General features: G+C 48.4%; 1 protein-coding gene across 2 annotated transcripts in view; it reads left to right on the forward strand.

Moving 5' to 3' along the window:
• The window catches only part of SMG9 (SMG9 nonsense mediated mRNA decay factor), a 42,650-nt gene that overhangs the window by 18,213 nt on the left and 10,667 nt on the right, over positions 1–13,770 (forward strand). For both annotated transcript variants that reach the window (XM_088469834.1, XM_088469832.1), the window contains 5 exons: positions 4,433–4,544; positions 9,011–9,106; positions 10,096–10,181; positions 11,282–11,388; positions 12,404–12,511. In XM_088469834.1, coding sequence (XP_088325960.1) covers positions 4,433–4,544; positions 9,011–9,106; positions 10,096–10,181; positions 11,282–11,388; positions 12,404–12,511 — 509 coding nt within the window. The remainder of the gene's footprint in view (positions 1–4,432; positions 4,545–9,010; positions 9,107–10,095; positions 10,182–11,281; positions 11,389–12,403; positions 12,512–13,770) is intronic.

Consider the following 13,770-nt stretch of genomic DNA (forward strand, 5'->3'; position numbering starts at 1 on the left):
AATACGCCTCCCATCCCGGCCTGGACGAATTTTACGGATCCGTAGGTGGTAACTTTGCCTGAAATCAATGTACTCAAGTTTTCAGGGCCTGTTGCCCGTCCTACCATGGCCATCGCATGGTGATGCTTTTGTGACGTTTTTCCCCTCCAACACGTCTGAGGTTCAAATATCTTTTTGCCGCTCACAAAATATGCAGTGGTCATATGTGGGATTACCTCATGGGATGCCGGTCTTCTAACTTTCAGGGTTTCGGCGGCGTCTGTATCCGCCGCAGTACCCTATGGCTGCGTTATGGGAAAGCAGAGGTGCACACTCCTTCCAGGGGGAAGTTCTTGTTTGGTCCTGACCTTGACAAGATCGTTGCATCATTGGCAGTATCACTAATGGGGAGATACCGTCTTTAGCTACTCCCACTACATTCGGACTAACTCTGTTAAGTCTTTTTGTCCTCAGGGTCAGCCTAAAGGCCTGTTTTTTCCTAGGCTGTCGGCCTCCACGGGGGCCACCGTATCCAGTACCGAGCAGTCCTGGACTTCCGGACGACCCTGTTTCTACACCTGAGGATATACCCTCAGCCTGACGGGACAGGTCTACATCTGGGGAATTTCCAGAGTGAGGTACTGATTCTCAACGGCCTCTCATTGCTCATGCAGCCTCCTCACAGGCATTGTTACACGGGCCCTTCTTCAGAACTGATCAGGGCCTTACAATCCCAGAAAGCTATACAGTCTTTGTGGTAAGCAGAGCTATTTCGGCCAACCTCACTATCTCAGTGAGGGACTGGTTGTTCTACTTTCTTTTTGGGGCGGTGACCGACTGGTCCTCCTTTGCCTATACTCTGTCTCAAATCCCTGAATCAGATTCCAACGGTGCCTTGACTCAGGTGGAATCGTCCATGCTCCATCATCCGATGTTTGGAACCTGGGGATTTTATGGTATATCCGAGTATTCAGGATACGTACCTACGGGTACATACAGAGCCCTCTCATCAGCATGGGTTCAGGTTTGCTGTGCCACAGCAACACTTGTAAGTTTCGGGCTCTGCCTTTTGGGGCTGTCCTCAACTCCACCGGGGTTTACCAGCTTTATGGATTTTCTGACAGTTCACCTGTTCAGTGTATCCGAATGCTCCTTTCTCTGGACGGTCTCCTACTTTTAGCAGGATCACCAAGGTACTTTACCGCCAGGTCAGGATAACCGGGGCTTCTTCTCGTCACAGAAAAGTCCTCCCTGCATCCCTCACAGGGTTTTCTTCATCTGGGAGCACTGCTGGATTCTCAGAATCTGAGAATTTTTCTGGCGTAAGACAAGATCTCCACTCTTCAACTTCGAGTGTGCGGATATCTACGCAGTCGACATATGTCATTACTCTTTGTGATGCGCGGTCTACCAGAGTGTCTACCTTTTGGTAGGGTGGAATGTGCTCAGTTCCATTCCAGGCCTTGCCATAATTGACTCCCCTCCAGATGGATCGAGTTTTTTCCATCGGATCGCTGTTCGAACCATGATACTTTCTACGGAGGCGAGTTGGTCTCTGTCCGGGTGGCTATGGCCATCTCGTCCAGGGTGTTCTTTGCTAAAGACAGTGTCTGGTCCGCATTCATTTCGGGGCAGTTGGACGTCTGTCGCTTCTGCCCTGCCGCTTAACTTGTTGATACTTTAAGCTGTCTTGGACTTTCACTCTGGCCTAACCCATTTGTCACGGTTAACCTGAATAGGTTCAGTCCGACAGTGTCACAACAGTGGCTTCCATCTAGGCAACACTGGTAGTTGGGTGGCAATGTTAGGAATGTCACCCATTCTGACATAGTCCAAGGGTCTTCTCCTGGCCAACTCTGCGGTGTTTATTCCCGGAGCTCTCCATTGGGAAGCGGGCTTCCTCAGCCGTCACGGCGTGCATCCCGGGGACTAGTCTCTTCTCCAAGAGAGGTTTCAACTCCTGGTGAGCAGAGGGGGCCTCCCTGAGGGGATTGATCCCCATGGCCTTCTGACTCGATCACACATTACCGGTGTTACAGTCCAGCTCTAGGAGTACTGAAGCTACCTTCAGTGACTCTTTGTCAGTGAAGTGGTCCTTCCACTTTGTGTACCTGTGTCCTCCGGTCTCCCTTCTTCCTCGAGGTCTTCGGAAGTTTAATTCGAGACGGAGGGGCTTTCCTTCTGGGGGCTCCAGGTCGTCCCAGACATCACTGGTACTAAGATTTTCGGAGTCTCCTCCTCGATGCTCCGTTCCTACTGCTTCACTATCTGGACCTGTTGTCTCAGGGTCCTTGTTTTTCCCTGGATCTGGATCGCTTGTCTTTAACTGCGCCCCTACTGTGGTCCTCGGGCTTCCCTGGCTCTGTCTTCATTGAGATGTTTAGAGCAGATAGGCCAGACTTTGCTGGGATCTGCCACGGACTGTGGCATACATAATTCTTATGGTATCGTACCTGTCGATACGATCCTCCGGTGTCCAGGATTTCCAGATATTCTGGCATTCCTTCCAGCTGGCTTGGGTTTCACCCTTGGCCTGGCCTTCCTGACAGTGCGGATCTCTACACTGTCGGTATGGTTAAGATATGGAATTGCTCCGCTCTGATATCCAGTTCATCCTTTGGAGTGTTTTCTGGATTATGTCTCCACTTGTCCTCCCTAGGGACTCCTGGGGAGTTAGTAGTGGTTCTTTGTTCCCTCCGGGGACAGTCAATGGAACCGCTGGTTGTGATAGCCATTACATGGTCTATTGTTTAAGCTCTCTCTCTCTCTCTCAGGGTGTTTAAATCAACCAGGAGAGTGTCTGAATGGGGAGCGTTCTCATGTGGCTCCCTCTTCTGGAGGGCATCATGTCAGGGTGTGAGTTGCTCTCGCCCTGTGTTTCTTCTTAAAGTGGTTTTTAGGTTCCATATTATTCTGGAACTTATGGTATGGCCATTCAGTTCCCAGTCCTCTCGGCTGTTGTGGCCTCATGGACTGTGGTCCGGCCTCTTTGGCTTTATGTGATCCGTTCAAGTTCCTTATGGTAAGCGGACTCCTTATTGGTGGTCTGCGGTTTCTGGTTTTAACAGGAAACGATGGCCGGCCTATAATGAAATGTTGACTGGATGGCCTCGTATGTCTTCCTCAGGGGCCTACCCATGGGTGGGCATTTCTGTCGTTGAGGCTTGTTTTTTTCTCGGGCCGTGTAACCCTCGTGGGCGGCTCGTCGTGGCGCCTCGGCTGTTTTGCCTTACTAGGTGTCCACGTGGTCTTCTGTCCATACCTTTTTAAGGTTCTAGGCATTGGTTTCCTTTGCCTCTCAGGATGCTTCCTTTTTGGCGACGGATTCTCCTCTCAGCACAGGAGCGTCCCCACCCTTGGTTGAACTGCTTTGGGACATCCCCAAGGTCAACCCTGTGGACCCCCTATGGACCCTGAAGTAGAAAACAAGAGATATGGTAAGAACTTACCTTTGTTATCTCTGTTTCTACGAAGTCCATAGGGTCCACAGGGCGCCCGCCCTGACGCACCTGGCTTCATATGGGCTGTGTTACTGGTCACCGGCTTCCCGTCTCCTTTTCTGTGAGTATGGTTCTAGAGTGTTCCAGTTTTCTCTCTCTTTTTCTCTCCTCCTCCGGCCTTTGGCTACTTACAATCTGAGGTGCCTCTGGCTGGGGGGCGGGGTTATAGGGAGAGTGGACCCAAGTGCATCCTGGGAGCTAAAAGCTTTAACTGCGTGGTGCCCGGATTTGGTTCCCAACCTATACCCCAAGGTCAACCCTGTGGACCCTATGGACTTCGTAGAAACAGAGATAACAAAGGTAAGTTCTTACCATATCTCTTGTTTTTCGTCTTTGTTTACATAAGCCGTTGCAGGAAGCTGTGACCGTAAATGTCAGATAATCCAGCACACTCCCATAACACGCCCATCAGACGGGACCATCTGCGTGCTTGCGCTAAGCCACCCCCTGTCACCGCCCAGGAACGCCAACTACACTCTCAACCCATTTCTGAGGCCGTACGCCTCCCGCGCTCCTCATTCGCAACTCTTAATTGCATGCGCAGTGCGACATAGGCGTATGCGTTGGAGACGGAAAAAATGGTCCACTGCGTCCGACATCAGCAGTGCCTGTGACTCAGAATCCGGCGTATCATTTGTATTGACACATACAGATATATAGGATGTGTTTGTAGACTTGAGGCCTCCTGAAAAGTCAGACTAGTGCTGGGTATTACAGTGAGAGATAAGACTGTCTACGTTTCCAGTGATAATAGGTGTTGGCTGCTGCATTCGTATCACTAACACCTGTCGCTCCCAACCTACAACCAGCATCTTCCTCAGTTCTGCATAATCGCGCTTTTACAAGCTTGTTGTCATTGGTCCAGAAAATATTTTTTTATATAAAATAAGAATGTGTTGGTGACCGAGGCAACCTATCCATATGAGGGACATTTGTCTTTCGGTGCCTTCCAGGTCGTACGTCTTCAGGATGCAGAGCCAAGAGGTGAGAGAGAGAGCTGGGAACCAGACTAGTGGCATCGACTTCTTCATCAGCCAAGAGAGGATCATCTACCTGGACACACAGGTAAAGAAGGAATGTAGTGAGGCAGGCTGACCCCAGAGACCATCGTAGTTCTGTGCAGTACGAGCTGATAATATCTCCCATTTATCACATTACATGGCCTGATAAAGTTTGCTATTGTGATCGGTCTAAGAGGCGATGACAAAACTGAAATATTTCGATATGAGCTGAGGCTCCTCCCGCACCTCTATGGACATTGGGCTCGATCCAGACCCGCTCGCTAGATGCGTTCGCACGCACCCGTAGCGTATGCAAATCCGGCACACCCCCAGCATTATTATTATTATCCTTTATTTATATGGCGCCACAAAGGTTCCGCAGCGCCTAACACAGTACATAAATGAGCACACAAGAAAAAACAGTAATAGTAATACAGTACAATGCAGGACAAGGACATGGTTTATACACATAGCTGCATAACACAAGCAGCAGGACATGAGCAACCAAGTGTTAGGTGCCAATTGGGGAGTTAGGAGTACATGATAGTATAAGTAAGGGAGGAAAAGCACATGAAGGATGAGGGCCCTGCTCGTGAGAGCTTACATTCTAAAGGGGGGGGGGGGGGGGGGCGCAGACAGACAGGGGCAACACAGGTGGGGTAGATAGTGAGGAAGGAGCATGGAGCAGTGGGTTAGGATATGTGCTGCGAAATGTGTATAAGATGACCTGATGTTATGTCAAAATGAAGTCCTTCATTCATCTATCTCTATGACAAAAATAGATTTTATTTACGTGTTATATGCATGAGAAATGTACAAAATAAAGTAGTTTGCCCTTTAATTTTTTTGTCTGTTAAATTTTAGCATCTAAATACATCCAGCTAAAATGTGGCTATTATGGGACTGTCCCGCCATCCTAATAGTGAGTACTATAGTCCCGACTGCTGGTTGCTATGCCATGCTCCTGTTAGTGGGTGCTTCTTATGCTGGCCATACACGCTACAATTATCGGGACGATCCGCCCGATATCGGCGGATCGCCGCGATAATTGTAGCGTGGGGGGGGGGCGACCAAGGGTTAAATATTGCTCGGTCGGGCATGCTGGATTGTCCAGCATGCCCGTCCGATGCGATATTACCCGGTAAACTGTCGGCCGCATCGGGCAGTGTATGCCCAGCGCAGCCGACAGACATTTTCTGTGTTCCTTCCTACAGGGAAATGTCTCCTCCCCCGGGGGCGGAGCGCGGATGTCGGGCTATACACTGTGAGATTTCTCTCACAGTGTATGCCGCGGACATCTGCGGCTGGCAGCCGGCTAGATAAAATGTCTGTCGGTCTGACAGACATTTTATCTGGCAGTGTATGGCCAGCATTACATGCTAGGCCCACCCACAGAGAGATGGAGCCATCCACAACATGCAGTGGCCAGGCCCCCTCCAGGGGGGCACCTTCGGTATGCTGCTATACTCTGGTCCAGGATTTCTCACGGCAGCACTAGAGGGGCCCGGCAGAGACAGTAGGGAATAGGGCTTAGTGGTGGGGTAGCAAGTCCATGGAGGGAGGAAGGTGGTTAAGAGTGGAGGAACAGGAAGGAAGGGTGGGGAGAGAAGCAGAGGGTTGTAAGGGAGACTGGTGAGAGAAAAAAAGGTGGAACAGCAACTGGAGGAGACTAGAGGGGGAGGATAGGGCTGGAAGAAGTAGGTAAAGCAGAGGATTATGTAGACATTGGATAAGAGGGGGTGATTGAAGTAGAGGTGTTCATGCTGTGGTAATAAGTGAGGTGAAAACTGGAGTGGAGGCTGTGTGGCGTGGGGGGCTGTGTGGCGTGGGGGGCTGTGTGACGTGGAGGCTGTGTGGATAAATGTGGTTTATGTCTTGGCGTGCGATCGCTCTGTGTATGCCCACTTGCGCACGTCATCTCCAGGAAGTGTATGCAACCATCGGTACATCGAGGACCATCAGAAGCGAACGCAGCGCTTGTGGTTGACTATACCCTGCCGCAAGCACTGCGAGCTCTTCAGTGTGAAATATAACCAGGTGACGTGTACTATGACTCTGCCTGTTAATTATGCACGCCTCTGAAACGGGGTTAAGACGCTCAGACACGCCTGCGTACGCACCTCCACTCCCCTGTTTCTAGTGGCCTGCGCCTGTCACCACCCACGGCCGGCTTCTCCTGTCACTCATTTTACTGGGCTGTCTGTGCGCAGCGAGCGTACGCTTCCCGATCGCTCGTACTGGTTCACGCACTGCGATGCGTATGCATGCGCAGAATGCAAAAAAATCGTCTGGCTGCGTGCGGACGCTTCCTCGCGAGAGGGTCTGAATCGGGCCCATTGTCCTAATGGGATCCGGTACAGGTCATAAAGGTGAGGCTGCACATATATGAGTTGCTGACACATTGTTGGATTTTAGAGATGCACCCCCCCTCCTAACATATAAGCCTGCTGCAGAGGAGTATGTGACCCTGCGACATTTATTTATTATTTATGCCGTTCAGCTCGGTAATTCACAAACTTTAATAAATGCTCATATGAAACTGTTGTTTTAGTTGTTCTTCATGAAAATGCAGAAGACCTTTACCTCTTCTCATGGACGGTCATTTGCCTCATAGCAGCTCATGTACCTGTTCTCATAGCAGCTCATGTACCTGTTTTCCTGGATGGTCATGTACCTGTTCTCATAAAAGCTCATGTACCTGTTCCCGTGGACGGTCCCGTGCCTGTTCCCGTGGACGGTCCCGTACCTGTTCCCGTGGACGGTCCCGTGCCTGTTCCCGTGGACGGTCCCGTGCCTGTTCCCGTGGACGGTCCCGTGCCTGTTCCCGTGGACGGTCCCGTGCCTGTTCCCGTGGACGGTCCCGTGCCTGTTCCCGTGGACGGTCCCGTGCCTGTTCCCGTGGACGGTCCCGTGCCTGTTCCCGTGGACGGTCCCGTGCCTGTTCCCGTGGACGGGTCATTTAAATTCTAACCTCAGAATAACATTGTTGATTTTTACCTTTTTATGTTGATGTAAAATATTATCTTTGCGGGTCTTGGCCGTATTTTCTGGTCTTTATCTTCTTCTCCCTCCCCATTCTTTCCTTCCCGTCCTGTAAGCTGAGGGCTTCAGTATTTTATACCTGCCCAGAAATATCCAATATCCGCACTGGATCCCTATGGCTGATGTAGAGGTGTGGCTCTTTGGTCCTGTAGAACTGGAGACTGGCACTGTGACTTCCCTGGCTGTTTGCATACAAGTCCTGTTGTATGCAGTATTATACACTTCTGCTCCTGGTATATGCGGTATTATACACTCCTGCTCCTGGTATATGCGGTATTATACACTCCTGCTCCTGGTATATGCGGTATTATACACTCCTGCTCCTGGTATATGCGGTATTATACACTCCTGCTCCTGGTATATGTGGTATTATACACTCCTGCTCCTGGTATATGCGGTATTATACACTCCTGCTCCTGGTATATGCGGTATTATACACTCCTGCTCCTGGTATATGTGGTATTATACACTCCTGCTCCTGGTATATGCGGTATTATACACTCCTGCTCCTGGTATATGCGGTATTATACACTCTGCTCCTGGTATATGCGGTATTATACACTCCTGCTCCTGGTATATGCAGTATTATACACTCCTGCTCCTGGTATATGCGGTATTATACACTCCTGGTATATGCGGTATTATACACTCCTGCAGAACATAGACTGCTCAGGCTTCTGGTCTCCAACACTTCCTGACTTTTAAGACTCATCTCAGAAGTGGTTGAGAGAGTATCGTGGATTTATATCCGTGGACTCCAGGTAGCTACAGCACCAGGGACCAGCGCTTCTGTCCACGCACCAGGGACTATAAATACTGAAGTGTCGATAAGAGCAGTGAAGTTAATGGCTCAGGACAGTGTGCACTGCAGCAGCACCACATGGGAGCAGTGCCTGCAAGTACAGGCCCGATAGGGTGACATGGATTACACGCTGCAATGGGATTGGGCAGGGTTTACAAAACTTACTCCTTAAGGCACACTAGCAGTGCAGGTTATAAGAATATCCATGCTTAATCACAGATGTTTAAACTGATGTACTAATGAAGTCACCTGTTCTTATACGTGGATAGCCTTATAGCCTGGACTGTTAGGGTGCCTTGGGGACCATGTTTGGGAAATGCCGGACTAGAGGTAGGTGGGATTCTCACTCTTTCCTCCTGGCACCTGCTGATATGAAACATGTATGGTCCTAGATTAGGATCCCCCCCCCCCTTGTTGTTGAAGAACAACATAACCCAGCAAGCCCTAGCACAGTTTCACTATTTGGCCATGCTAAAACTGTTGCTGGGATTTGTAGTTCAACAACAGCTGGAGGGCCGCTTATTGCCCACCCCTGCCCTAGAGCTATGGAGAACCGTGAGAGGATGTCTGAAGGTAGACTCTCCTCCTAATGGAAGAGACAGATGGCTTCTCGTACACACTTTGACATCCTACATTCTGAATAAAACACAATTTCTTGTTTCAAACCAGTCTCTGTTTATTTTCAGCCCATCCTGAGTCCTGCCATATTGGATCATTTGATAAATAATGACCGGAAGTTACCTCCTGAATACAATCTACCACACACCTATGTGGAGATGCAGGTGAGACTATGTATGGCATAAGGACAGTAAGACAGGCTGCAACAAAATCTAACTGTTTAATGATTACTCGTCACATAACCGCAGAGCAGAGATCCCACTGACTTCCCCACAGAGGAATCGGTGACGTCACTGAGGGAGAATATAGTCAGGATGCCGGCGGTCGAAATGCAGACCGCCAGAATCCTGACAACCGGCATGGGACTAAAGATGTGCGTCTAAACACTGACGCCTATCATTAGCCACACACCGAAATCCCGACACCCGGCATACCGAACGTAGGTTATCCAGGCATACTGACACCTATCATTAGCCACACACCGAAATCCCGACACCCGGCATACCGAACGTAGGTTATCCGGGCATACTGACACCTATCATTAGCCACACACCGAAATCCCGACACCCGGCATACCGAACGTAGGTTATCCGGGCATACTGACACTGATAGTGTGCGGGGAGGGGGGATAGGGTTAGAGGCACCACCCCCGGAGTCTTAGGGTTAGGCCACCCCAAGGGAGGGTTAGGGGGGGGTAGAGGTGAGGTTAAATATACTTACCAATTTGCGTCGGGATTATGATCTGTCAGGCTTCCAGGGTCGGGATTTGAACCCTTTTAAGCTGTCTGTATTTCATACCCAACCACACTGGGGTGTGAGGCACTGATGTCCCTTCTGAAATAACAGGCCGTATCTGCTCGGCCCACAGAACGGCTGAATGGGAGTACTTTCCTTAGGTGTTTTTTGTAGTTGATGTGAATATTCTGCACATTTATTTAAAATGATCGCGCTACTGTGTGTATATAACTTGGAATTAGTCTACACATGGCAGCTGTCTGCTTACCACAGATTTACAAGCTAGTGTCCGTTACTAATGGTTACATCTATGAAAGTTTAAATGCTTTATAATGGCCACTAATTCATTATTATCTTATTACACTGCCTGGTTGTTGTTTCTCTAATCCCTAATCTCTTTCCCATTCTGTGCCTGCAGTCATTACAGATTGCGGCTTTCCTGTTCACGGTGTGTCACGTGGTCATCGTGGTCCAGGACTGGTTCACCGACTTCAACTTGTACCGGTGAGATGTTTTCTGTGACTCGCCTACGTGTAGTGCCCCCATTGTAATGCGTTGGGCATGAGGCTAAGAAGCCGTCCATTATTGTGTCTGCTCCAGCGTGACCCAGGCTTACATGTGCTGTAGGAGGACCCTGCTCTTCCCACCACTGACTACATAATAGGCTTCCAGTTTACTCCTCACATCCTGACACTTCACTTTGCCATGGGAAACCTGAAATACCATGTGCTGCTGTGAGCATTCACGTTGCCTAGTTGGCTAGAGTTTGTTTAATTCCCACCCACGTGGAAACTGGAGACGCGTGACTGAGCAGGAGATGAAGAAAGAAAACAAAATGGGGGCTTAGATCCTAGTTAAATGCATTTCACATTCACTGCCTGGCTTAGAATTAAGACAGGAGACGCTAAATAAAATGTGCACTGCGAATAATAGAGGCTACACTGCAGTACACGTCTACACATTACTCAGTAGGTGCATGGCTCTGCACTACCAATGTACCAAATCCTGTATTCCATTTAGTGCTCAGAGGAAAGACAGTTTTCATGATTGGGCAGAAACCTCCTCCTCCTCTGACCTGAATTAAACAACAAGTCATCTTGGGCATTTATCCAGAGGACCTGCAGTCTGAGCCTGACTGATGCCTCTGGTTCCGTTGTGAAGGGAGGGGGCTACATTCAATAAAAAAAAAAGATGCAAGAGTTGGGACACAATAGAAAACCTCAGCCAGATCCCTATACAGACAGATCCATGTAGATCTGGTAGCAGCAGCTCATGAAATAAGGATCATGTACTTGGCCACCTTTACAGTATTGCAGCAAGGACATAACTCCAACATCCGTGGCAGTGACGGCGTTAAACTGTGGATCAGATATATATATATATATAATCAGTTTTTCAGAAGAACTGAAGGGCCCAGCTACCTGTCTGTCTAACCTCAGGGGTGGAGCACTTTATATGGTAGATTTTGGGGACTGCTATGAATGGTGAGAGGCTTATTTCAGACATCATGACATACAGACCACACGATACAGTGTATAGGTAATTATTGCCGCCTGGGAAATTGTTCTACATTTATGATGCTGGTTATTGTTCTCAATTGCCAGGTTCCTGCAGACAGCGGAGATGCTGAAACCTTCTACACCGTCTCCCAGCCACGAGTCCAGCGGCTCATCGGGGGCAGATGAAGGCATCGAGTATTACCCCCATGTGGGTGAGTAACCGCGCTCCAGTCATACCATTTATAGCAAGTTACACAAGGTTGAGAGACCTCTATCTAAAACTTGGTGTTGTGAAGGGATGCGGGCAGAATACCATCGCCAGAATACCGACAGGGATGCAGAGGTGGGGGGGAGGGGTAGGTTTAGGCTACTGGGGGAGGGGTAGGTTTAGGCTGCGGGTAGAGAGAGGGGTATGGTTAGGATACTGACCGCCAGGTGTCTGTATCTTAACAATGTCGGGATGCCGGTGTCTGATTCTGACCACCACCATCCAATACCCACCCCGTTGTGAACACTTTTTTGGGGTTCATAGTACATTACGCTGCATTCAAAAATTTGGAGCAAAATCTTTTTGTTTATACACTCTGTGGTGGCTGAAATATCTCTTTTATACATGTTTTTCTTTTTGTCTATTGGGTGCACAAACCTCCCATTTCACTGTGCTAATGCACTTTTTTTTACATGACAAAACTTCCACTGTATTTTACTTTACTCCCTGAACGCTTTCCTTCTCTGTATACTCTGCCTTTTCCTTATTTTATCCAGCAGGTGGCGCTACTGCCATCCATAGATTAATATTACAGGCCAAATGTAATAGGGTGAGGGTTTAGAGAATGTGAGAGTTTAGCAGTATCTTCTCGCATTGGTCGAGTTTTATCTTCAAAATGGGAAAACATCTGGATGATCGTGTTAGTTTTTTTGAGTCTAAAACCACGCGAGTTTCCATGTTCTCGGACTCCATTACATTGTGTGAGAGATTACTGCTAGACTCTCACATTATCTAAACTCTCACCCTATTACATTTGGCCCTACGTCTCCGTAGACCTGTAGGAACATGATTTCAAAACTATAATCACTGAGTAAATTATTAATTTAGTTTTATTTCTAAACAACAAATGAAAGGTCTTAAAAACCTGTCCTGCATTTCCATTCTCTCCCATTTGTGTTTTTAGCACCTCTGTCTCTGTGACAGTAATAGAGTCCGTACATTGGTGCCTTGTCTTTCAGTGTTCATCCAGAATAAAGCCAAGCGGGAGGATTTCTGTCCCCGGAGCCTGAAGCAGATGCACACGGTGATTGAAAAGCTTATGCTTCATTCACGTCTGCGTTACAAAGGTACACACTCGCCCACGGCGGGGCTACAGAAAAATGGCGACCATCTCTATACTAATGGTATTACCAATCATTTGCTCACTAGTATAGCACCATAATAAATAGGATAATGGCCACCAATTCTGTGCGACTACCCATGTCCTGTTATTGAGCTAAGACCCCCCAATCTACGCGTTACACAAACGGTACTTGGTGATGTCTTTTATTTGGTCCTCAGATTTAGCTGTACAGTTTGGAAACACAGAACTCAGTCTTAGGGTCGTATTCTATTACCAGAGAAAAAAGTCCCGGACTTTTCGGAATGCCGGTGTTTTCGCCGTCATCGCCAGTTTTGCATCCGGAAAAGTATCGTGCTCATTACCGCGATTCACCCTATTCAATTGCAAAGGACGCAAGAACGCGTCCCGGTGAAACTGAGATTGGTGAAAAGTACTGTCATATTTGAGGAAATCAGCCTGACACCCCACTAAAGATGCACTGACATGAGGGATCACTATGGATACCCCCGAATAGCCCTGCTGAAGGTATTTGGGGTGCTTAAATGCTCTCAATTGGAGTTATTTAGCGTCTTTGCACAAGTGGTGTAGAATAGCATTTAGCAGGTGTTTTGGCTAAAATAAGTAGTCCCAGCAAATTTGGGGTACATGAAAATGGGTGCAAGCATGGTTACAAATCGCTAAAGTGCATTTTTAAAAATCGCACCATCAGCAATCATCTGCAATCCAAAAAACAGCTTGGGCATACTTGGGGGACCTCCCTGGAGTCGATTTCGCTAGTTTTTAAGTTTGTCCCCCATCTTTTTTTTTGTTTGTTTTGCCCCCAAAACGAAAGTACTTTTTTGGGGTGTTCTAAAGTTTTTTTTTTTTACTTTTTTGGGCGCAGTTTACCTTTTGGCGACTGTCCCAAGGCTGCAGGTGTGTTCCCGCAAGTTTGCACCCCAAACCCCTAATTCTGCACTTTTTCCGCCTCCATTAACTGGCGAATCTTTTCCGCTGGTTACAAGGCGCAGACTTTTCGCACCGGCAAAAAGTCTGTGCAATTGAATACGGCGGAAAGTTTCCGACAGGCGAAATGACGTCATTTTCACTTTTCGCCGAGAGCAGCTTTTCGCCGGCAGTTGAATACGGCCCTTAGACTGGGTTTTAACGGCCCAGTCAGAAGATCTAGATATAGGGCCCATAGCTGATTCTACACTAGTATACACCTTGTAGCTTATAGCACTGATACACTAGAGTTTTAGCTGGGTACACACCAAACCCCAC

The sequence above is a fragment of the Taudactylus pleione genome, unplaced genomic scaffold, assembly GCF_031769625.1.
Source record: "Taudactylus pleione unplaced genomic scaffold, aTauple2 ptg000094l, whole genome shotgun sequence".
Lineage (NCBI taxonomy): Eukaryota > Metazoa > Chordata > Amphibia > Anura > Myobatrachidae > Taudactylus > Taudactylus pleione.